General features: G+C 33.2%; 1 protein-coding gene and 1 long non-coding RNA gene across 6 annotated transcripts in view; both read right to left on the bottom strand.

Annotated features, from left to right (window-relative positions):
• Window positions 1-2,451: 2,451 nt before the first annotated feature.
• On the bottom strand, window positions 2,452-5,293 carry LOC110684860. Of its 5 annotated transcripts, XR_002503860.1 has the most exons (5): window positions 5,120-5,291; window positions 4,772-4,878; window positions 4,288-4,542; window positions 3,522-3,601; window positions 2,452-3,390 (listed from the first exon to the last, which is right to left on the bottom strand). It is a non-coding gene; the product is annotated as an uncharacterized LOC110684860 (long non-coding RNA). The 5 variants fall into 5 exon arrangements; XR_002503859.1 differs by having other exon boundaries at window positions 3,522-4,542; window positions 5,120-5,293; XR_002503862.1 differs by having other exon boundaries at window positions 3,522-4,531; window positions 5,120-5,293.
• A 681-nt stretch (window positions 5,294-5,974) lies between these two features.
• Window positions 5,975-25,830, bottom strand: part of LOC110684859 (protein RST1-like) — a 43,418-nt gene continuing 23,562 nt past the window's right edge. Inside the window, 12 exon segments of the mRNA XM_021861304.1 lie at window positions 5,975-6,564; window positions 11,206-11,324; window positions 11,441-11,591; window positions 11,698-12,348; window positions 13,040-13,315; window positions 13,405-13,561; window positions 13,563-14,248; window positions 17,088-17,270; window positions 23,305-23,382; window positions 23,558-23,773; window positions 23,875-23,963; window positions 24,983-25,074. Of these exon segments, the coding sequence (XP_021716996.1) occupies window positions 6,205-6,564; window positions 11,206-11,324; window positions 11,441-11,591; window positions 11,698-12,348; window positions 13,040-13,315; window positions 13,405-13,561; window positions 13,563-14,248; window positions 17,088-17,270; window positions 23,305-23,382; window positions 23,558-23,773; window positions 23,875-23,963; window positions 24,983-25,074 (3,058 nt within the window). The 3' untranslated portion in view covers window positions 5,975-6,204.

Below are 25,830 nucleotides of genomic sequence, written 5' to 3'. Positions count from 1 at the left end.
AACAGGTTCATTGTCTCTGGGCATAAGGGGGCCCTTCATAGTTTGAACCACTCCTTAGAGTTATTTCATAGGCTTGATCCGTAGGCCTGGTCGGTTGTGCTGGCAGAGCTCCCTGTTGACGGGCTTGTAGAGTGGCGGAAAGTTGCGCAATTTGATTATCTACAAATTTATTATGTTATAGGATCGAATCAATTTGGGCATCTCTACTCTCCATGTGCTTCTGCATATTAACCAGCATCGCTCTAATTTCTACCAAAGCAGGGTTGGAAGATGAGGAGGGTTGTTGTGGTTGGTTCTTCTGGCCAGCATTGGGGTGGTAATATTTCTGCTGTTGTTGTTGTGGCGTTTGTGGTTCTTGTGGTGGTGGTGGATTTTGAACATTGGTACTCCGGTAGGAAAGGTATGGATGATTCCGGTACCCAGGATTGTAGGTGTTGGAGTATGGGTTATTCTGCCTATAAGCTTGAAAGGCATTAACTTGCTCCACGGAGCTCCTACAATCTTGCTCCCAATGACCTAAAACTCCACAATTTTCACAGAAAGCCTCATTAGCATTATTATTAATTGCAGAAACATTAGCTACATTAGCAATGCTAAGATTATCTAATTTCTTGCAGATAGAAGTTAATTGAGCTTGCAAAAAGGATACAGAGTCAACATTATGCTTCCCCTTGTTAGCAAAGCCTCTAGGATTCCCATATTGGGAATTATGTATCGCCATATCTTCAATAACCTAACCTGCATCATCAACATTAAGGTTCATAAACCTCCCACTAGCTGTAGAATCCAAGATTATTCTAGATGAATTTCCAATGCCATTGTAAAAGGCTTGGATTAACTGCCATTGTGCCAGATTATGGTGGGGACATTCTCTCTGTAGGTCCTTGAACCTTTCCCAAGCCTCATATAGAGTTTCATCGGCTTCTTGGGCAAAGTTCTGAATTGCACTCCGTAGTACAGATGTTCTCTCTGCAGGATAATATTTGTTATAAAAATTTAAAACAAGAGTTTCCCAGTCAGTTATACCAAGTGCAGTTCTATTTAAACCATTAAACCATAATTTCGCTTTTCCAGTTAAAGAGAAAGGAAAGAGAATCTCCCTGATTTGGTCTTGTGGTGACCCCAGCTTGCCTGATGGTATTACAGTATTGACAATAGTCTGCAATATGAAGATTTGGTTCTTCACCCTTAGCTCCACTAAATTGCTTCCTTTCTATCATCGTTATAAATTGGGGTTTAATCTCAAACTGTACCCCATCGAGAGTTGGAGTGGGAGTAAGGTGTGGAAAATCTGTAAGCTTTGGTTGTGAGTAATGACTAAGCTTCTTTGGAGTCGTCATCTCTGATTCTGGATCTGATGATGCCTCTGAATCGCTAGAATCAGTTGGAGGATCTCGGTGATTATTAGTATCACCAGAATCCGCCAGAATTTTCTTGTAAAAAATCTTCTGTCTATGGAAGGATCGTGTTCAATCTCAGGATTGAATGGGATGTAACCTGATCTGGAACACCTGGGCATAAACAAAGAAAACTAAAAGCAAATATGAGACTTGCCTCAAAGAACTAAGTTCTCTGAGACAAAAAGAAATAACCTAGACTACCGAAATAAAAAAAATCAGAAATAAAAATAAAATCGTTTCCCCGGCAACGGGGCCAATTTTTTACAGGCTAAAGTCGTATCACCTAATCAAAAGTAATTTTTAAAACCACTAACTAATAATAGATAGAGAAGTAGGGTCGAATCCACAGGGAAACTGGTCTTTCTATTCCTAATTAACTAAGTTAATCTAAATTATCAAGTAACCAGTGGGTAAATTTGGATATAAACTAAACTACGAAGATATAGAATAAGGAGAAAACAATATATAAAAGGTCTAGGGCATAGGTTCACCAATAAATAATATTCCAGGGTAAAACATAATAATCAATCATCAATGCATACATTAATCAGATCATAAAGGGATTTCGCTACGTATTACAATCACACAATTAATTTACCGGTATTAAATCTCATCTCTCGAATCTCGACCTAACCATTTATAAATTAACCTGCCTATTGAAACTAGACCTAAACATTAATTCATATCTCTTGAATCTCGAATCAATGTTGTCAAACTCATGCATAAAAGATCTGCGCAAATCTAGTCATAGAACATTAAATTAATCAATAGGAAATTAATCTAGCATTGACAATTAACTACAATAAATTAGCCCTTCATATTATTTATGGATCCCCATAAACCCTAGAAATAGAACTACTCACACATAATTAAATCTAAACAAATCAAAGTAATAAACACGACATGATCAAAGGAATAAAATAAATAACTAAGATTAAGAGAAGAGAAATTGTTACCAAAGAAATCTGGAATTAAGAATAGAGTTAAGAACAAAGTATATGAGAATTTTAGAGAGAGAAAATATTCTAAGTAGAGAGAGAAAATCTAAAAGAGAAGGTAATCCCAATTACGTAAAAAAATCGTACTTAAACATCCCTAAAACAATTCCTAATTGAAAACTAAAAATCTCGACAATCAGGTCTTCCAAAAACACGCGCCCGATCGGGCGAACTTCCTTTGCCCTTCCTGGCTCGCCGCGCCCGATCGAAATTACTCTCACCCGATCAGGCGCGCCTTCTTGCTGATGCTCTCATATGCGCGCCCGCCCGATCGGGCGCAAGCTTGCCCGATCAGACCGGTCTCTTCTTCGAGGCTTGGACTTCGATTGGGCTCAATTCTTCGGCCCAATCCAGATTTCCTCTTCCGGTCTTGAATACTCGATCCATATGCCCTAGTATCACATACCGAGCCCTTAAACACCGGCTCTTAACCAGTCCTGGGCTTCAAAGACGGTCATGTCCTCCTAATGCTCGTAGTTGCTTCATGAAAAACCGGAAAACGCTCCAACTGTGCAATTTCCTACAAAACTCAAGCAAAACTACAAAAACACTAGAAAACACAAATTAGTAATAAAAGTGGCTCTAAAGAGACAAAAACACTACTAATTATGTCCAAGGGACGGGGGTAAAACACTATATAAATTGGACATATCATCAATCAAACACAATACATAAACTACTGCTCCTTATAGCAAAATATATCATGTAGTGACTGACAATGCTCTTCTCATTGAGCTACTAGGCTATTATAGAATAAGAATAATTAGTTAACACAATTGATGGTTTTTATTTTATTTTTTATACTAAAAATCACAAATGTAAATAAAATATACTCAAAAGTAAATAAGAAATGCTTAATTATAGAAATCGCATCTTCTTCCAACTATATTCGGCTATTCGATGCACACCAAATCTACGAGCTACAAGGAGCCCTAACCTTGCTGTTCTTGCTTCTGCATTTTTCAGCCTTGCTGGTGCACTCCAATTCCAACCTGATTAGCAGTAGAGAGATGCGTATCAGTGTTAACTTTCATAACCGCGGCTGCTGGTGCACACCAACTTGCATTCAGGGCAGCCTTATTTGTCACAACAGGCTTGAATAATACTTGCATAGAGTACTCACCATAATAATGCAATAACTTGGTATAATTAAATGCTAGACATACATGACTAGTCACAGGGTCCTGGTAAATACTCTCATCCCTGCAAAACCAAGCAACCCAAGTCAGAACACACATCAAACTTAGTTCTTTTTTCTCCACCTTATGTGCAAGCCACTACAGACACTCAGCAAAGGAGCTTGTAGGCGCATCATTCAACAACTCCACATAACTACTATGCTCCCAAGTCCCAAATCAATTTTGCATCCCGACATTGGAACAAGGCATGAATGAAAGATTCACACGAAGCCCCACATATCTGACAAGTGCAATCCGTTGTGACATGACAATAGTGTAAGCACTAGGTTAGCATTTAGATGGTGTTAGCCAAGAAGAACAAAGTTATCTACTCAAATCAGTTTCAAGATTAAAATAGCAGTGCAAGCAACACATTGAATTTTGGGTTGTCGTGTGTGTGTGTATCGCTATCAGTGTAAGAGGCAACATACGCTAGGCAAAGGTTTGTTGCCTTTGTAGGTTGGAAGTCACCTGCTCCATAGTGAAAAGTGTAGTATGCTACTAAATATTCCATGCACATAATTATATACCAAACTCAGTCACTAACATCAACTCAAAAGTAACTACCACTAACTCAAAAGTTAATAAGACTAACTCAAAATTAAATTAAACTAAATAATAAAATTCCTCCTTGAATTTCATAAAACTAAATAATAAAACTCAGAAGATGTGCAGGAATTTCATAATTGAAAGATTTGAGCCAATGTTGACCTTCTCATCTGAATAGGGCCTTGCTGAGCAACAACCTGTGTGTTGAAGTCGCAAGACAACATGTGTTTCACTCTCTTCCATAGGATTAAAACAGCAAGCTAGATAAGTACTTGCAGGCTTGGCAGGGCCTCCAAGGCAGCAGCTGCAGCCTTGGCAGGGCCTACAGGGAAGCATCAGTAGTTGCAGCCTTGACGTGGCAGCAGCTGCAGCACTCAACCCGATCATTTTTTGGGCTGATTCAACTCTTGAAATTCACTTAAAGATTCAATGAAAACAACTCAAATATCTAACAAAATAATTGAATAAATTGTAAATTATGGGAAACCACAACAACATAGTAGTATTATACAAATTCTTAGGATACAACCAGGGAAATCACAACAACAACATAGTAGTACTATACAATTCAAGCAAAAATTCTAATCAAAACAATTGAATCAACCAATTTAAAATAACTAAATAAATCGTAAATTCAAAAAATTACTTTATACGATGACAGCAGCACTTTAGGATAGCTAAGATCCAACTCCTTCTCCTTTATATCATCATTCGACATGATTCTTCAGCAATCTAATAATCAAAATGTATTCCCTAAAAAAAAAAATCAAAATGTCTATCACTTTCGGTCCCTGGAAAATAGCGAAAGCCCTAATTTCAATAAACTCGAATCAATCAAAACTACAAAACATAAACCCTAATCGAATAAAAAAGAATTAAAAACATAAAATAAACAACTTACTTGTCCAGATTTAGTCACAGTAGCAATAAAGATCGAAAAACAACTTCAAGAATTCACAAAATCACAAAAAGTGTAGTAAATAAAAAGAATTACCTCAAACAATGACGAAAATCAAATAATCATAGGAAAATAGTTGATCAGTGAAGAACAAAATCTTGATTTGAGAGTGCAAAAAAGGAGAGATTTGAGAGTAGAGAGAGAAAGTGAAAGTGAAAGAGAGGAGAGAGAAACAAATGAGCTGCGAAAAGAACATGAGAAAGGTCATTCAAGTGGCGAAATTAACAAAATGCCCTTAATGAAACTGAAAAAGACGGGTGAAACACAAGCCGTCGGATTGAGAGTGATCAACGGTCACGATGAGTTCCTAGTTCCTATTATAGGACTTGATTCTCACATGATCCTCATTATATATATATATATATATATATATATATATATATATATATATATATATATATATATATATATATATATATATATATATATTGGTAGTTTTATAATCAAAATTGTGAGATTTTTGCAGTGTTATTTTCTAAAATTTCAATTTTATACGTGTAACTGTTTTTCCTTCAATATGTAAGCTTTTCATATTTGTATTGGAATACAATCTTATAACAAATTTTAATGTATGCACAATACATATGTAATAAAATAATTGTATTGTAAAAACGTATTTGTATGCTGATCTTGCATATTTATATTTTTTTTACCACAACTTTTATTTAATCTCTTAACATATTCAATAAGTAAATCTACATATAATATATCAATTCTCAAAAACTTAATTGAGTACAAAATCATGTGTCTAAAATATTTCATTATACATACTTACAAACTAAGTTGTGCGCACTCTGTGGTTCAACTAGCGTATTCCAAATAAAATATTTAGTACTCCGTACTTAATCTAACAAAACACACACACAGTCACACACACACACAAAAATAAAGAGAGAGAGAAGAAAAAAGTTCTTTAACCAGGCTTCAAATCCTTGACCTATTCTGAAGTGTACAGAGATTACACCTGTTTTTTGTGCCATTTGACAATTTTAAAATGAATTGCTACAAGTTCAAAAGATCAAATACATTGTTAAGGAAGATAAGGGAGAAGAAAAGAAATTACATTGATGATAAAAACCATAAACATGGTGTTCAAATCATATCACTCAAAGAAGCAAATGTCAGCACATAACCATGTTTGCCAGCATAAGCTGATTTTTTAAAGGCAAAAACTCTTTTAAATTATGGCAAGCATCCAAGAGCACCTGCATTAGCAAGTTTGACATTTCAGCTTCACTTGGGTCGATATCCAAATTGAGTGATCCATCATTGCATGTAACGGTCTTAGCCCAGCTGTAGATACGCACAGTTAATGTCCAGAGGCATGAAACTGCAGCATCAGCAACCCCTCTCCACTTGATACTTGAAAGAAGAGACGAAAGAGTGATTGGTAGGTCAGCTAGCACAGCTTGTGGATCTAGAACGAACAATGGCATGTATTTGCAGAAGCAACCAGAGATCAGACCAAGAAACTGCAGTGCCTGAAGGCCCAACAATGACAAATTAGTCAAACTAGATCAAAGAGACAATGAGCAACCTAGCTAAGAGATTTGCATATACAAAAGCTGGCTACTTTATTTTCAAGTTAAAGCATCTTCCAGTCTTGCAAAAGCTGAATCTGACAATCCGCTAAAATTAGAATGCTCTCTCAGCAACATCAATTAACAATCAAGTCAAAATGATGAAAGTCATCTAAGACCATCTCCAATGGTGAGACTCAAGTTTGAGTATTGAAATACAATATGAGTTGTTTTTTACCTCCAATGGTGATACCATACCCACTTCTCAAAAAAAAGGTTCCAAAAAAAAAAACCAAGAACCCATTATTGCAAGAAAGATCTTGGCATCATAGGACTTAAGATTTGGTTATAATCAAAAATTGATATCCAAGATATTTTCCAAATGCATTAGGCTTCATTAAGTTAATACTTTCTCCGTTTCTTTTAATTGCATCACTTTTGTAATTGTGTAGCCCTAGCCAATTTTGGAGTCGAGAGAGATAGAGAAAAAAAAAATAAGGAAAATACACTTTAACAATCCCATCTATTACCGATTTACTTCTAATATTCCCAACTAAGGTTTATTTCTCAATAATCCTAACTATTGGGTCAGTTTGCCTCCAATAATTTCAAAAACGATAACCTACTGAAAGGGTATTTTTTTTTTTTTTTTGGTTTTTTAAATGACATGTGTCAACACTTGAATGGTTCAAAATTAAGAAATTTAAACATAAAACATAATTTTTTATTTTTGAAAAAATCAAGCCACCCTTTCCCCACCCCCTAACTTCGCCGGAGCCCTATCTACACCCCTAATCAACCCCCGAACCACCGACTGGCGTCCTCCTCTCCTTAATTGATTCTCTCTCCTCCTTAACACACTGTCTCGTTTCCCACCTAATTCTTTAATTGATTCTATCTCTTCTTCAAACTCTCTCTCTCTCTCCCTAACCAAATCACCAAACCCAAGTCATCGGACGAAGGAGAGGCGGTGGACAAAGGATCGGCTGTGGACGAAGGATAAGTGGCAGCCAGTCAGCCACCCACTGAAATAGATTGGGCCACAAGCCAGGAAACAGATCGTTGTCCAAATTAAATCTGGCTACAAATCCTTCACGGCGGCGGCAACGAAAGAGGATAGCTAGCGCAAGTTTCAGCCGAGAGAGGAGTCCTAGCCGATGAAGTTAGGGGGGATCGGGATGCATTGCCAAAAATAACGGCGACGAAGGCTGTCCAATCATTATTTTGGGGTCGGGGTGGGTTAAGTTGGTGGTTTTTTCGGAGGTCGGGGGTGGGTTAAATGGGTGGTAGAGGGGCGGCCGGCGGTTTTGGTGGTTAGAGGGGATGACCGGCCGGTTTTGGTGGAGGGTAGGGTTTGGCACCAGTGGTGGTAAGGTGGTTGATTGGGCTGCTGGGATTTTGGGGTTTTTTTTTTAAAAATTTGGACCAATCACGTGTTGACACGTGTCATGGTCACCTGTTAGGTCATTGACCCGTCGTTGACCAGTTTGGACCATTGGAGGCAAACTGACCCAATAGTAGGATTGTTAAAAAATAAACCTTAATTCTATGTTAATCGGACTCGGCCAATATCGCCGAGTGTGCGTGTCGACATGACACGACACGGATACTAACACAAAATTCGTGTCAGATTCTCCACTTTGCACTCGGACACTTCATCTCAGAGAAGAGAGTGGAGGAGAAGATTCTGATTTTTTTTTAATATAAGAAAATACAAGAAAAAACCATACTAAATCCTACCTTGCCAACCCTCTTGAAATTTGAAATTCTATGCCATGATTTTAGAGAACTATGAGTAGAAATTATAAATGGCGGACATAGCTATGTTTTACAAAGAAAGTGAAAGAAAAAAGGAAGGAGAAGGGAGGAATAGGGGGAAGGTGGGTCACAAGATCTTTTAAAAAACAAAAAAATTATCATATCACGTGAGGGATAGGAGAAATTTTCTCCTTTATTCGTATCTACTTCTTTGGGCCCACTCACACCTCATTCTCCACTTTGTTATTGTTTTATTTAAGGACTTGTTAGTACACTTATTAACATAATTTGTTAGTACATTTATTAACATAATTTTACATACTGTATGATTTATTTGTTAATAAAAATAACGTACCACCGCACCCGTGTCCAAATTTCGGACAGTGTCCTCGTGTCCTAAAATTTTGAAAATTGCCAAATCGGATACTTGGACATGTGTTCGTGTCCAATACCCGTTCCCGAGTCCAAGTAACATAGCCTTAATTGGGTTTATTAGAAGTAAATCGGCAATAGTTGGGATTATTAAAGGGTATTTAGAGGGCCCATGTGATAGGAGAAAGATAGAAGTAATTAATTAACTAAATTGGAAAGTGATGCATCTAAATTGAAACTTCCGCAGAAGTATATGTTTTTGTATAACTCAATTTTCGTTTATGGATGTTAATTTACTTCACTTTATTCCATTTTGACATATATCCTTATCCATCACTTCTCTCACCCCACACCCTACAATACTTGCACCTTTCCTCTCTTACTAAATCTTACACCCATCCACCTTTTTAGACTCTATCAAATGTCCCAGATATTGGGCTCTAACTAATGCCATTTATAATAATTATTACTATGAATCTCTTTACCTTGGTTACTTCTTTAAATGGCCAACTAAAGACATGAGAAAATAAAAAATAAAAAATAAAAAAGTATATGGAATAATATCTAGTGAGCAATTATCAAATAAAAAAATATAAAAATTATTAAGAAAAACTAAGCATAAAACAATATTTTGGAAAGAATATAATACACCAATACTTTCTCTAATACATTTAGGTTCCTATTCCATGAATATTGCATGACAAATAGATGGAATTTGTGATATACACCCGGAAGCATTGTACACCCAACTAACCTTGGGTTAGTTTTTGTTCTTCATTTTGATGATTAATAAAGAATCATCAAAATGTAAACAAAATACTTATGGGGGTACGGTGCACCCGGTTGTACATAACAATCTCTCACGAGCGTGTAGTTTTAGTAAATTATAGTCTTTTATAGATCCACATATATAGTCAACTAAAATGACCGGGAAATGAGATTGATCTAATGTTCACTTTTATTAAACTAAATGTGCAAACATATTTTCTGCTAGGAAACAAAATTATGCACACACACGCACACATGAAATACATATTACCACCCTTTTTGTTTTTAATCACTACGCACTTCTACTTTATTCCAGTTTTTGGCAAACTCTCTTTACTATTTTACTCCTATTTTATGACAATACTTACCCCATTAAAGACCTACCTTTTTCTCAAACCCACCTAACATTTTCCAAATTTTCTTAATCTACGTATTTATAGTGATTTATCTTGACCTGAATGGAAAATACATGCATATTCGGTTAACAATATGTACATAAATAAAATACTTCAACTGTAATTACTACTCCCTCCGTCCCCGATTGATAGTCATTTTTGAAGAAAATCACGGGAATTAAAGAAAGTACATTGAAAAAGTAAATTTACATTAGATATGCAAAAAAATAGGGAGAGAAAGTAATTAAAGTACATGGGAAAGTAAAATTTACATTGAAAAAGTTAAATTTGCACAAATATTTTTGCAAATGTTAGAGAATTTTGGTAAAAAAATATATATTAATGGTACTTGAAAAAAGCAAATGTGACTAACATTTTGGGTGCCTAAAAATGGCATAAGTGACTATCAATTGGGGACGGAGGGAGTATTTCCTTCGTTTTTCTAAATGCATCACTTGCTACTTTTGGGTGTTTTTTTTTTTAAATTCATAACTTTTATATTTGGTAACTTTATATATACCATATATTATTATTCTCTCTCTTCCCTAAAACCCCACTTAAATATCTTATCATTTCTTTCTCTTTCATGGTCTTTACTCTCCACACATGCAATCTCTTTCATTATCCACAATGTACTTTTACAAAAATAAATTAATCATCCAATTGCCCACATGCATAATGATGCAGATTTTTAATGGTTTCCACTAAAATTCCGACCTTAGATGGATTTTAGTTTAGACTTTGCACGGTTTTAGGATAGAGGGACTAAATGTAAAGAATATGGAACAATTAAATCTAAGCAAGATCAATTTGTAACAAGGATATGGAGTTATTATTCCTAACCAAGGTTTAATAACAACTAAAGTTGGTAGCCTTCTCGGCGAAATAAAATATACAATTCTCTTGCGAAAAAACAACTCATACGAATTGATCAAACTATAACTCAAATTCAATTATCTGGTGAAAAGTTTACAACCTAAAACCCTTTATATAGACAATATAAACTCTAGAATATTCTAAAATCAAATAATAAACTAATCTCTAAACTGAATCTATCACAATAAAAGATAAATAACAACTAAATATTCTCTATAATAACCACCCAAAATATTAAGAAAAGATATAATTTAAATGGCGCTTCAACCTATCTTCTAGATATGCATCACATAATATAATATTGAAGCAAATAAACTCTTCTAAAACTCCATGTAAATGCAATGGATGCAATAAAAAAATAAAAACTTGACATACCGTACTTTTACAGCAATAATGTCAGAAAACTAACTGTACAAATAAAAACTTGACATACCGTTGATGGATATTTTGTTATACAGCTTATTTCCAGAACACTAACGACCCATTGTCTCTTGATACTTCCTTCTACATCCTGCAGCACTGCCGTAATTTCAACAAACAACTTCCACATGCCTGTGAATATCCAGAGTTGAGCAATGGTCTTGCAATTCTTTCAAATCAACTCATTCATGAACACAGAAATAAGAATGATCATTTACAAAAAATAAAACCAGATGATTTCCTCTAACCTTGTGATCGGGTGTTTAACATGTAAGACTTTAGCTTTGCAAGCTCAGTCAATGGAAGGGATCCAAGTTTTACAAGCTCAGTTATCGCTAGCATCTTCTTAAGCATTACTCCAAAATAATCATCTCTTGGGACTAGAGTGACAGTAGATATCTGGAGCATGAAAATTCCCAATTAGTGACTGGAAGTAACTTTAAATGAAGGCTGAATTCCACAAGGAAAACACAAAAATATAATAGCATCCAGTAAGAAAATGTACCTGTAATAGATCCAACAACCAAGCTTTTTTAGCCTTGCCCAAGCATACAATTGCTTCATTCCATTCCAGGGTGGGCATCAATTCAAGTTCTGAAAAGGCAGTTGGTTGAGCAGGCAACGATGCAAAAAGAATCTCCATGCACTTCTCCATCCCAAAAAGGTATTCAGAAGTATCAAGAGAATCTTCATCAAAACAATTTGAGAGTCCTTTCCAGCAGGAGAGCAGCAAAAACCTTTTCTGCCTCACATTATAGTTTCGGTATGAAGAAATTTGAGATGACAGGAACTCAGAAATGTCTTCCAGTAACACTTTAGTTCTTGAACTGGAGAATATTCTTGTCAGGTTCAATAGATGAAAGAGAAGACAGGACTGTGTAATGAGATCAAGCGTCCTGAACCTAAACAAACTAGTCAATTCATCAAGGAAAGAAAGTAGCGGATCAATTTTATTCCCATGAGCTAGTGAGAAAAGCACACATTCTTTGCGCAAGCTACTCTTCACAGAAGATGTTTCCTGGGGTAAGAACTCAGAAATATGAGCCACGTATTTCATACAACGCCTGATAACTGCTCCCCAATCAAGCTTGGGCAATCTGGGGACACTAGAAAGACACCTCAGAACAGCAGCAACTGTGTTGACATGTGGGGTATCCTTAAAAAACATGAAAATTTTGTCAGCAAAAGAGGAAAGCAAAGTAACATTTCAAAGCATGTTTGTAATTGCATGCTAGCAACTTCTGATTCAGGATAAAATAATCTTAGTGTATACTGGTCCAACCGTCCAACCAATGAACAATTGGAAGCTGGTAAAAATTGCCAAATTTGTGCAAAATATTCCCAAGCAAATAATGAGCAAATGAGCATCAATGATCCTAATTTCAGTTGTATTGCATAAAACAATCTCAACAACTCTACTTAAAATGGTAACAAAGTCTTCTTCAAAGAATATCAAGTTAATAATTTAACAATTTTATCGCTTGATGAGAAGTATGTTAAACTTTAGAGATACATATCATGGATAAGAATCTAAAATAAAGAAAGAAATGCTTCATTTATATATGTTGCTAAGTTCATTTTTTTTTTGGAATCACACGAAAAATAACTCTAAATACTTTGAATTACTTTTAGCAAAACCTCATAACTCTTAAGCATGGGTGCATAGGCATCAAATATTCCTGTTGGGATTGTTTCAGTTCATACTACAGCTCAAATTATTGAAATCTAAAATCCAATACAACTTAGATATGTGCTAGACACCTGCAACCACGAACACAAACTAAAATGATATGATCAAGGCCTTCCAAACTAGAAAAATATGCAAAAAGCAATATCAAGCGACCTACTCTGGAATAGTCTAATTGCATTAGCCATGTAGAGAGCTGCATAACACTTGCATCCTTGGAAAAGCTTTGATTATTAGGCAACGAGCTTATATTTTCATCCTTGTCTTCTATTGAGCAGAGATGTTGATGAAGAAATGACATTGCCCATGACGCATATGCTTGTAGTTGGCTGTCAGATGAATCTTGCGCAACAAGAAATATATCTTGTATTAATGCTAATAGATCTTCTGCAAAGCAAGAACTTGACAGTAGAGGGGCATTGACGTGAGAGGATTCCTGATATATAAATTGAGAAATAACATATCAGGTATAGAAAATCAAAAGATGAGAATGAAAATCTCAAGTGTTTATTATATCAATCATACCCTTCCCTCAGAGAAAGTGATGGGAGCAATTTCAGGATAACGATGATCAGGTTTACTCCCTGTATTAGCACCCATAGCATTTACCACTCCAAGGAATGCACCAAGATGAACAAGGTGAGGATAGGTATCAGAGTATATTTTTTTAAATACACCAAAACAAAACAAATGAAAGTAGAGACCCTGCACCAACACATGCTGCCATCAGCTGATTGTGATGCAAGATGTTACATGTTTTCTCCATTTGAAGCTTTGAAATGAGGTTTTCATAGCATAAAAGCAAGTCGCTTAATTCATTATCATGCATCTTTTCCAGTCTCCGACAAACTGAAGCAACAGTTGGAAGCACTAGACATGCTCCAGTAGTTAACAGCATATCTAAACTTTGACATCCAGTAGTAGATTCTGTAAGTATGGAGTCTGCTTCGGCAATCCAGGATGTGAGCAAAATTTTTATACTGCACATAGCATCGTATGACCCAGCTCTGGAAAGCGCACTAACAGACATACCGAAACCCATGACAAGACCAGTAACACCCCATTGATCATCCTCGTCTCTTTTAACCGTCATTGGAGATGTTGCCTTCGTGTCATCATCTTCTAAACCAGGGGCCTTATATTTAGAAAGGCTCACAAGAAGATCAGAAGAAATTTTTGTAAGTTGCCATATTGTCAAAGATAGTGTCCTGACAATCTTCCCCAAAAGAGCTTTCTCCTGTAGAACAAAGCTAGCCTGATCCAATGCATTATCAGCAGTTACATCCCTGGTAAGAAGGTCTTGACATGAATATCCCAAGCCAATACCACAAGCCCCTTTGACAAGAATATTTCTACTTTCACATACCACCTAACGAAAGAGACATGAATTAGTCATAGCTAATGAAAGATCAATATCCAGGTTAATAATTTATATCCAATCGAACCATTTTAAGATCAATATATTATATGTAGTGGCACCACGTAAATAATTCAACACAACTGATAACTCCATACAGCATAGCTTTAACACCATAACTGAAATGATTCAAAAGGAAGTGAAGATGAAATAATTTCATGAGGTTACAGGTAAAGAAATATTACATTTCTGATAGATTTAAGATTTAAAGATAGTGTTGTTAAGATGTAAGCTCAGGATCACACAATAAAACACTTCTAAATACATGCAAACTCTAATAAGGCTCTTTTTCATTCAAACACAAAATTAAGTGTCAGCTAAAAAGTTAACTTTCTTATCAATAAGTTCAACAAAAATAAACTCAAATAGGAAATTATTTCACACTTCACATTGAACTCCTTTCTAAAACTTATGTTCTATTTTACATATCACAGACCCCCCAAATAATTCTATATCCCTTAGTGTTCAAATCTCTCCACCTGTCATATAGATCCTTGTTCTCGCAACATTGCATCACCTTTTTGTACTTATGGCACTCATTTAGCCTCTTTTAGGATGAATTTTCATTGTTTTATGTCTCTTTTATCTTTTATTTGTTTGCTTTTCTTTGATTTCAGGAGATTGGTGACGTTACTGACATCTACGGAACCAAATGACCTTCTCTCGGGATTTGCAAAGCTTAAGGTGCAAGCCGGTTCCTCCCCTTGAAGCTCGAAAGTGAAGGAGCCCAAAAGCCAAGTCTTCATGTTGCGTGGGCATCAAAATCGGTGATGAACCCACCGTGAAGACCTTTGGAGATTGTCACCCCCAACATGCATCAAGTGGAGCGCACGGGAGCATCAACGGACGCACGAGGAGGAGGTGCCCTGCTCCTAGGCGCGGGCGTGCAAGGCCACGGCGCGGCCGCGCAGGTGGGAGGTGCGGCCGCGCAGCCTTCCTCCCCCTGTTCTGTACCCATTTCATTGCGGTCGTGCATGTAGAGGAGAGGGCGCGCCTATTGGGGTTCTTTTTGGACGTATAACTAACTCCTCCTTTGTTAGTTTTACTATATATAGTATTTCTTCATTTTTAGAGAGAGAATTAGCTTAGAATTGAATTAGAATAAGACTTTTGATTGGAATTTTAGAGAGAGAAGCTCAAATTGGGAAAACTTTTGTTCTTAGATTTAAGAGAGAGAAACTTGGTGAATTTGATGAATGCTACTTTCAATCTTCTTCCTCTTTGATTTTGATCAAAGTTTTGTAAGAATTATTTAGTCTAATGCAATTTTAGCTTTTGATTCTTTAATTTGATTGAATTACTTGTTGTTTGTTTGATTTGATCTTTGATAGCTTGAATATATTTTGAATACAATGTTGATGATGAAATTGGTGATTAGTTTAGTTTTGCTATTCAAATTTGCAATGTGTAGTGAGTAGATTACTTGTTAGGGATATGGTGAAGCATGTATGAGTGTAATTCATGGCTAATTGGGGGATTTTGATTGATGAACATTGTGATTAAATTGATTGGTGAAATTTATGCATGTGTTTGATATCTTGAGGAGTGATCAACCTTAACTATCAAGCTAGATTGCATAATAGTTTTCATTGATACGAAAATTTGATTTGGAAGCTATTATTATCTATTGATCTTGTTTTGCGATTTTCCTTTGAAGTCATTTGTAGAGACATCTAGCTCTGTAAGTGATTTTGATTGCATTTGTTACCTTCCCTCACATTGTTCGATTGGTTGAATTCTTGCCCAATTAGTATGATTGTCATGAGTGCATGTGGATCCTAATTCCCTACCATATTTAGTATCGTTCTTAAATTCATTTAATAGCGTTGTTTAGTTTGCTTAGACCAACCCTCACTTAGGCTTCAGAATAGCTTAACTTGAGACTTTAGCTTATACCGCATTCCCTTGGGTTCGACCTAGACTTACCCCTATACTAAGCGTTGGGTTAGCTTATATATTATTTAGTAACATTTTGTAATCTCCATAGCATTTACAAATGGGAATTAGCAAGTGACAAATAGATTAATGATAACAAAGGGAGAAACTAAGTTGGATGATAACAGAACAAAGACTTATGTATATTTCAACGATTTTGTAATATGAACATTAATTAATACCATATTCCTTAAGAAAAAATATATATATATTTTACTACTATAATTATTATCAATTACAAACCTAAGCGTATCCATCAAACCCTAGCCCCCAGCAATCCTTCCCACAAGCTTAACTACACTTCCTAATCGGCCAGAAAAACTATCGGCTTCAAATACGCGTTAGAATCCCCTACATCAACCAGATCTGAAAGCATAAACATCGCTGCCTTGAAAACCTTGCACCCCCAAGAGGAATTTATCATGCTTTTAATTCCTCCTCTTTTTCAGTTTGACTTCAAACCTTGAAAACCAGATAAAAGGTCTAGATGAAAGTCTTTTAATTCCTCCTCTCTTTTTTAGTTTTTTTTTTTTTTTAAGTGCAGCATGTCCCCTTAACCGCACATTAAGGAAGAGATTAGAGAAGGTAGATGAACAAATTAATTAAAAGAACTTAAACACCAGTAAGAGGAATTTTAATTGATGAGACAAGTTGCACTGTACACGGAGGATACATAAGGCATGATTCTAAAAAAAAAAAAAAAAAACCGCTTAACCATGCAGTTTTATTATTTGCATAGTATGAACAGATCAAAGAATGAAATGCACTAAGCCTCAGAAACGTCAACACATAAGCCCATTATTAAAAAATGGGGTTGAAATGAGGGGGTGAAATAAAAGTAATGTGACAAATATACCTCAATAAGCCCATTCACACATTGGAGTTTTTGTTGACGATCAGTTGAATGCAGACAAGTTGAAATCACACCAATAGAAATTGCAGCTGACCACTGGCAATGCTCATGTTCATATTGGAAAAGCCAGTCCAAAAGAAACTTTGAAGCCAGGACTTTAACATGATGAACAGACGCGGGCAAAATCTTAAAAAATCGCAAAAGTTAAGATGGAACACCTCAGGGTAACTAACATACTATACCAATCAATATCATGTTCTTAATAATGAAAAGAAGCATAATTCCAAAATAACAGAAAATAAATCATGTTCTAGTAATCTAGACCATATACAGAACGAGTAACATAAAAATTGCATGTTTAATTGAAGACATCAGAAAGATTGGAAAGTTTTTATATGTAAAAGTAATAATTTTATTACTTCAACATTAAATATTTTTCTTTGGGCTTAAAAATTATAAATGATGATCATAAAGTAATTTTTAAAATTACACAATAATTATCGCTTGGTCCCATTTACTTGGGGACAAGCTTTTATATGCACGCAATGTATGCGTCAAACATTAGTTAAAAATAGCTTACATCATTAGTTATAACAATAACCTGAAATTTAATGAGTTAAAAATAAAGATGGTCCACTATGTTGAAAACAATAAATTGAAGCAATAGATAAAAGTGAACCAACCAGTTGTACGACAATTATTACTACCTCCGTTTTTTTTTAAGTTGACATCTTTCATTAATCATGCTTGCCAATGTACTTTAACGATTAATATCTCTAATACCCGACATTGTAAAGCTATAAAATAGTGGATAGTAATAAAATATACATTGAGACGATTCAAACAAGATCCCACTTAACTATTTTACTAATACTAATATTTTAAAACATGAAGTTGGAAGGACATTTGTCCTCTCCATGTTTTTCCTGTTTTAAAAATAATATTTTTATTTGACAAAAATTCAATCAGACATCTCTTCCATTTTATTTTCTTTTCGAAGTATCTCTTGGTTCTTGTAATTTTCAATACAAGAAATACGTTGAAAATTAGTTTACTTTTCCCCCTCACCTTTCTTCTCTTTGTTTCTTCCATCTTTATATTGTTCCTTTTTTACACCCTCAATTTATAATTTTTATTGCAATTTATTTCAACCAGATTAAATATTCAATGACATGAAATTCAAGACAAAATTGGTGGTCTTGCATTCAAAAAAGCACACAAGTTAATTTTCTGAATTTTGTTTACAATTTATTTTTAACTTTCATTTTTCAAATTTGTTTCGAAATTATTTTTTGACTTAAAATTTTGATGATTTTATGTTTAATTATTTCTTAAATAAATTCTCCTTTTTTTTCATTATGTTTTTTTCAATAGATATGTATAATTTGTGTTTGGAAACAAAAGGTCTGCATAATTTTTTTTTCAATAAATTCTCCTTTTTTTTTCACTATGTTTATAATTTTTTTTTTTTGAAACAGAAGGATTATATAATTTTTTTTCTTTTTCGTTACTAAAATTTGCTATAAATTAACACCATGGTTTTTATTTAAATTTTTATATTTTTTCCAATTTATTTACAAAATACCTTATTTTATTTGATGATTTTTGTGCTTAGTTATATTCTAAGCGAGTTGTTGTTTAGACTTTTTTGTGGATCTTTTTAAAAATATGTACAATTTTTAATTTTATTTTTTTTAAAAGTTTAACAAGTAAGATTTGTAGTTTTAGATTTTTTTTTTCCGTTTTATGTTTCCGTTTTAATTTAAGAATGGTTTTAATATTAAATTTGATTTTGAAATTTTTTTTTTACAAAATTGTTTTTGAAAATTCGTTTATTTTTTCTATGATTTAAAAAAATATGCTTTAGAATCTCATCTAGCTATTTTCAAAGATATTTTATTACATTGTTTATTTCATTTTTATTTTCTATATTTACATATTTGCCATTTTTTTATTTGTTTTCAAATCACAATTTCTTCTATAATTTTGTTTTATTTTTTCAAAAACATGGTTAATATTGTAATTTTTATATGGTTTTCCTTAAAATAAATTTTGATTGTTTATTTTTACCTTGGATGTGGACTACATACAAAGATTAAAAAAAATCTAACAAAACTTTGTTGTTTTTTTTCTTTTTAGAAGTTTTTTTAATACATAGAATTGTTACGGTTATAATTTGAATTAGGTCCACAAACTATTTTTTGGATTAGATAAATTTTTAATTTATATTTTAATATAGTTTTTGTATTAGTTTATGGTTTTTAAAAATGTTATCATGTTTGTTTGGTTTAAAAGCTCATAACTTTGATGTTTGACTCTGCTTAATTTTTTTCGATTTTTTAATAATTTTCTTTTATTTTTCTTAGTTTGGTTTTTTATAAAAACTATCTTTTTCTAAATTTTTATATTCTACTCTACAAGCAGATATTTGTATTTGATATAAATATTTTTTTAAATATTGTTGTTTTTTTTAAGGAAATATTTTTCATAAATATAATCTTCATTAAAAAAATTTTCCTTTTTTTTATTTTTAAAGGCAAACATAACTTGAGCAATCCTCCCATAAAAAAATAAATAAATAAAATACAAACAAATTTAACCTCTGTAGTGCACGGGCTGAATACTAGCCTAATAGTTGTAAATAATAAAGCTAGTCAAAGTGTTGTTTGTGAATAGTGTAAAAGTCAAATAGTGTTAACTGAATAAAAATAAATAAATAAATCAAATATTGAATAAAAATGAAGGAAGTATCAAATAAAATTAAATTAAATTATTACGGAGTATACATTAATATAAAAATAGTAAGTAGCTAATCAATCACATTAATGTCCAATTCTTTGTGAATAATATTTGGAACATGATCATATATACAAGATGAACAACGAGAAAATGAAGAATTGTCTTTTTTAGTGACTATGATAAATGAAAAAGTAATTGGAATCAAACAATTCACAATTGCTACTTATTTTTAGCTCTTTCATTGAAACGTGAATGATGTGAATTAAGGATTGATTTCATGCTATTCCCAAAAGCTTATTTATAAATATGATTAAACCATAATGAAACCATGAAGGTAAAATAATTTATTTAATTTGTCTCATAATTATGTTTTAATTACTTTAAGACAATCATTAATAAACCAAATATATTCTAACAAAAAAAAAAAATAGCATTGTTTCCCAAAACATGTTCAATTAGCTTTTAGTATCAATTGTTTTCCTTATTATTTTAGGCATTCAATTGGATAGAATATTTATAAATTATATTTTTTTCTTTACTACCGTTGTTTTGTTTAATGTTAACTGTTTTGAAAAAATTTGTTATTTCATTAATCATTTTAAAAGTTCTTTTTTCAGAAGATTATAGGAATAAGCATTTTGAACACTTTAAGAGGACACTATTTGTAAATGAGTAAAACAAAAAAAGACGTTTCAAGAGGACACTATTGTTTTTAAAATAATTTAATAAGGGTTTGTTTGACATAGTTTTTTGTTTATTTGTTTTATGAAAAAACAAATACAAGAAACAAGAAAAAAGTGTTTTGAAAAACTATCATGATTTAAATAAATTTGACTAACTTTTAATTGATTAAATCATATGATTTTGAAAAACGGATAACTAAAGCGATACCAAACGAACGCTAAGCTTGTGCCATTAAAATTTAATAGTGACATTGAAATAACTAAGTTTAGCATACATTTTTCACAGAAAAGTTATAGTTATCATTGAAAACTAAAAGATAAAACATGTTAACAACCAAAAAATACATATAAATAGCATTATGAATTATATAACTAATAAATAAAGTTGAGTGACACAGCTAAACCACACGACACGACAATTGACATTTTGCCAAAATGTTGGGCGCGCCATACAGGCCACAACTATGTATAAACATGTCACGATAGATTTTAGGTAAGAGATATCGAATAAATTATTTAGCATAGAAAATTATTTTAGAGTTTTAATTTCAATGAACATTGAACATTTAGCCTTTCACATACATAAAATAATTTTAAATTTTCACTACACATCTTATATAATTGTAATTTTTGCATCATAAAATTCATTTTGAAATATTATTACAATAGGATTCATTTATGATACGGCTTAACCATTTATGAGTACTTTATTTCTATTTAACAAAGACGAAAAAAAAAAAGTTATAATTTTCTTTTTTTTTCCTAAGTTACAAAGATATTTATTTCTTAACTACGTACAAACCTAAATTTATATTGATTTTTGAATCCTAAACATAGTAAGATAATTATACTTGTAAGTTTGATATAAATATATTTAACTTTTTGATAGTTACTTCATACTATTTCTATTCCCTAATAAAGCTAAAAAAAAAAAAAAAAAGTTTGTATAAATCAATGATATCGTACCTAATATCCTACATTATTATAAGTATTATATGCCCTTTATAAAGTATTTCGTATGTGATAAGATCTGAAATTTAAGCCAAAAAGTATATATCCTAAAATTTTAACAACACTGGACATCATTGGGACAAAACTAGTAGTATACATATAAATACATCACAAAATAAGCATCCGACTAATTCTACTTACATTTCATATTACGTAAGAGATTTAAAGTTTTCCAATAAATTAAATTAGAAAAAGACAACCAAGATAATAAAATATACATTAAAAAAAACCTTAACTGTTTTTTTTTATATAAAATAACAAATACAACCTTACAAAAGTCAACAAAGATGATAACTGAAGTGGAATTTTAAAATATAATAAACTAAATAAAACCAGTGCGATCAGTTTTTTATAAAATATTTACTATAATTTTAGGGTTAGTCTTGTATGTGGCTAGCCACACGATTTGGCCACATTGGTTTATCAGAGTAATTTTCATTTATATGTATGAGTAACCTCATTTAATCATAAGAGTAATCCCATTTTGTCCATATAAGTAACCTAAATTCATTATAAGAGTAAAATCAAATATTTAGAAATAAATAACCCTATTTGTTTATTCGAGTAACCTCTATTCTTTTGTTTTAAAAAATAATTCCACTTATTTAAGAGAATAACCCCTTTTTCTGATATAAGTAACCTACATACGTTAAGATAACCCTATTTGCTTATCACAATGACCCCTATTACTTAATTTATTGCCTTGTATGAGATTATGTGAAGTACCACCATGTGGCTAGCCACATATAAGAATTTGTGATAACTTTATCATTTCTAACTTAAAACATTAATTTTGCAATAAATTTCTATTAGAAAAAATAATTTTTATGATGTAAGTAATTAAAGAATTACCTTTTTCCCATTCGTCGGATATTTAAATAAAAGTTTTAATATCAAAAGATAATTTTTGTTTTAATATTAAATCACTATCTTTCAATTAAAATTAAATTTTTAAATCTGATTCGTCACATTTGCTTATGATTTTAAATTTTAAACAATTATGCGTTAGTCCCTAAATTCATTGGTCAAAATAATACCTTTTTCTTATGTGGCGATGTGAATTGCCTCCTTCATTTATATGTATTAGATTACATATTGAATTTAAAATGATTTTAAATGGATTAATCTGAAGTGATTGCAATGATTCTTAGCATTAAAGATATGTGAACGGTTATTAGAAAACAGATATAAAGTTATTTTGGGTCACCCATTTTAGGGATGTACTTAGAATAATGTGTGATGGAGGAAATAGTTTTCAAGGTTATTGTTTAAAACGAGCTTTCAGCAAATTCATCTCCCTACTATGGTATGCATCTGAATTATAATGAATTCATCTATCCAAACTACGTTCTCACACAAATGACCAGTAAGCTCAGAAGAGAGCATTTGTGTGGGAAAGTGGTTTAGATAAATGAAGTCATTTTAATTCAAAGAACACCATCCAAACCATACAAAGGTCTACATGACAATCAAAAGACCCAAAATATTGATATTAGGGAAATAATGTCATTTGAATTAAATAATTAGCTTTCAAAAAAGGCCTAGGCCAACACCTGCATGTAGCAAAACCAGGAGAATTCGCTTGGAAACCCAGATATTTTGATAGATAAACTAACAAAAATTAATGACATCTTCTGTAAAAACTGAAAAAAATAGGTGGGTCTGATACTTTGAGGTGATAATTAGCCCTTTGTGTATGTCTATAACTTGGCAAAAACACCACCCGTTCACAAAAGAAGATTAACAGATCTGGCTAAACTCAATTTCATTAAAGTGGGATAACTTACCATACAAAATGCACCTATGGCAAGGGCAATGTTCTCAGCCACCCTAGGCATTGAATCTTCAGCGACCTTTATCATGCACTGAAAATTCAAGGAAGACCATCCACCCCGTAAGCAATTTAGAAAACTGTTATCGATTTCTCTTAGTCTCTTTTCCTTTCTCTCTTTGTTTTTTTTTTTGTTCTTTGGGTGGGGGTGGAGGGGTGTTTGATGAAGGTATTTTAAAATAACCGTAAATTAAAAACAAAAGCAACACCTTTAAAATAATATTGGCAGCCTCTGATATTTTATCCAATGGACTGGTTGATGCTTTAACAACAAGTACTGATGTATATTTGTGCAGCCAATTTTGCATAAAGGATTTCCATGATTGCAATGAAAGTAGAGCAATCAATATATTTCTTGACAGATAAAGAGATGCAGAAACTTGCTTTAGCATGTTGTGATATTTAGCAAATACATCATCTGCAATCTGGAAAGATAAAGTAAAAAGATTTAGACATACTCCATAAGAACATAAGAATATTCCAACAGACATCATGACAACACAATATATAAGCTTAATGAGCTTACTTCCGATTTCCCGTGGTTAGCATCTTTTTGATTGAACTGAAGTTGAAACACAGCAGTACCAGGTATCATTCCTGCAGCATAACGTTTTTCTGGGACAGCAATGTATGACACAAAATATTCAAATCAAGGAAAGGAAAGGTATGGAATTGAGATCCAGATGAATTACTTTTACTATATAACTCTAGCAAATTGCAGCAGACGTTTATTATAAAATCAAATTTTATATTACATTGACATTGTTGAGCAATGTGCTCATCCGAGTCTTCTGTGATAAATAGTACAACAGTCAGAATAACACTATACTTTGCTGATATCAGGTGGATGAAACAGAAGATCAAAGGTCAGCATGTCTTTAAACAAAAAATCCCTACAAAATATAGAGCTTACAAAGCTTTCCATTCTCATATTAGCATACAGCATAAATTTCACGAAAGCCACAAGATCCTTGATTCAATATGCAGACAATAAACTTATTTTCTAAACCAATATTTTAATTATAATATCATATGACTCCACTTCAAATTCAGCAGAAACTTCCTCTTTTTTTTTCCCATCAGCTCTTTCCCCTTTTATTGGATTTGTAACCATGCACCTTTAATATCCAACAAGGAACTACAAGTTTTACCCTATAGTTTTTCTAGTCTTGCATTAGTCATGCTCAGATAAATTTGCAGTATGTTTAATCAATAAATGCCATCTGTCTACCCAGGTCATCTCTCGCAGGGTATATATATCATGGTGGAGTATATATGGAACAAATTTAGATCCACCAGTCACCACTAACAAATATTATAGTAAAACCAGAACATATCTCAACATAATTTGAGTGGCCATCATTGAAAGTAACAACTTTCTCATGCAAAATCAAGTTTGGAAATACATGAGAAAATTTCTGCAGTATGGCAGGGAATAAAGAACAGGGGGAACAATAGATTCCAAAAACACTAGTTAGTTTGATTAGATATAGGATTTAGTAATTAAAAAAAAATAAAATAAAATAAAAAAAACGTTATCCTTTATTCATTTCAAACAAATTACATTGACAAATTTCATTTAATCTTCATATTTTAAATGAACAGACTCACTGCCTAGCATCCATGCAGGTTACCTGAAGAGCAAATAACACGAGGAAATACTTCTAAAAGCTTCTCAATTTTGCTTCTTGGAGCCCTACTTTTCTTAACAAACCTTTGCCTAGTACTTTTGCAAATTAAAAAGAGATTATTAGTAATAGTAGTAGTATAATAATAACAATAACAATAACAATAACAATAACAATAACAATAATAGTAACAGTAACAGTAACAGTAATAGTAACAGTAATAGTAGAGTGGTAGTAGTGGTAGTAGTGGTGGTAGTAGTGGTAGTGGTGGTGGTGGTGGTGGTGGTGGTGGTGGTGGTGGTAGTGGTGGCCACGAGCTCGTCACGGCACCACTCTCTCACATTACCCTGCCTCCCTGCTCAGTGCTCACCTCCCTGCCGCTTCCCCTTTTTGATGCGTACTCCACCAACCCCCATTATCACGAGCTCGTCACGGCACCACTCTCTCACATTACCCTGCCTCCCTGCTCAGTGCTCACCTCCCTGCCGCTTCCCCTTTTTGATGCGTACTCCACCAACCCCCATTATCATTTCAATTAATGGAACATTCAAGCAAGGTAGATGACAGCTTTTGCCCAAAATTCTAACACACAAAACCCAAAATTATTCAATTACAAACTTAAATTAAACAATAAAAACCTCACTTTTTTCAAATACCCAAAAAAAATTTCACATCTACCCTATTTCACAATCAACAAAAATAAATCAAATGTTGTGGTAATAAATTAACCATGAACAACAATAATTATCAAGTTAAGGGCAAGATGCGGGTGGTCGTTCAGGTGGTGGGCTTGGTTTAGACCGCCGGGGTGGGGCTGGGGCGAGGACGGTGGTCGCTGTTCAGGCAAGGGCGGC

This window comes from Chenopodium quinoa, unplaced genomic scaffold (assembly GCF_001683475.1).
Source record: "Chenopodium quinoa cultivar QQ74 unplaced genomic scaffold, ASM168347v1, whole genome shotgun sequence".
Taxonomy (NCBI): Eukaryota; Viridiplantae; Streptophyta; class Magnoliopsida; order Caryophyllales; family Amaranthaceae; genus Chenopodium; species Chenopodium quinoa.
Note: the sequence above shows the minus strand (reverse complement) of the source record. Positions and strands in the feature narration are given on the sequence as shown.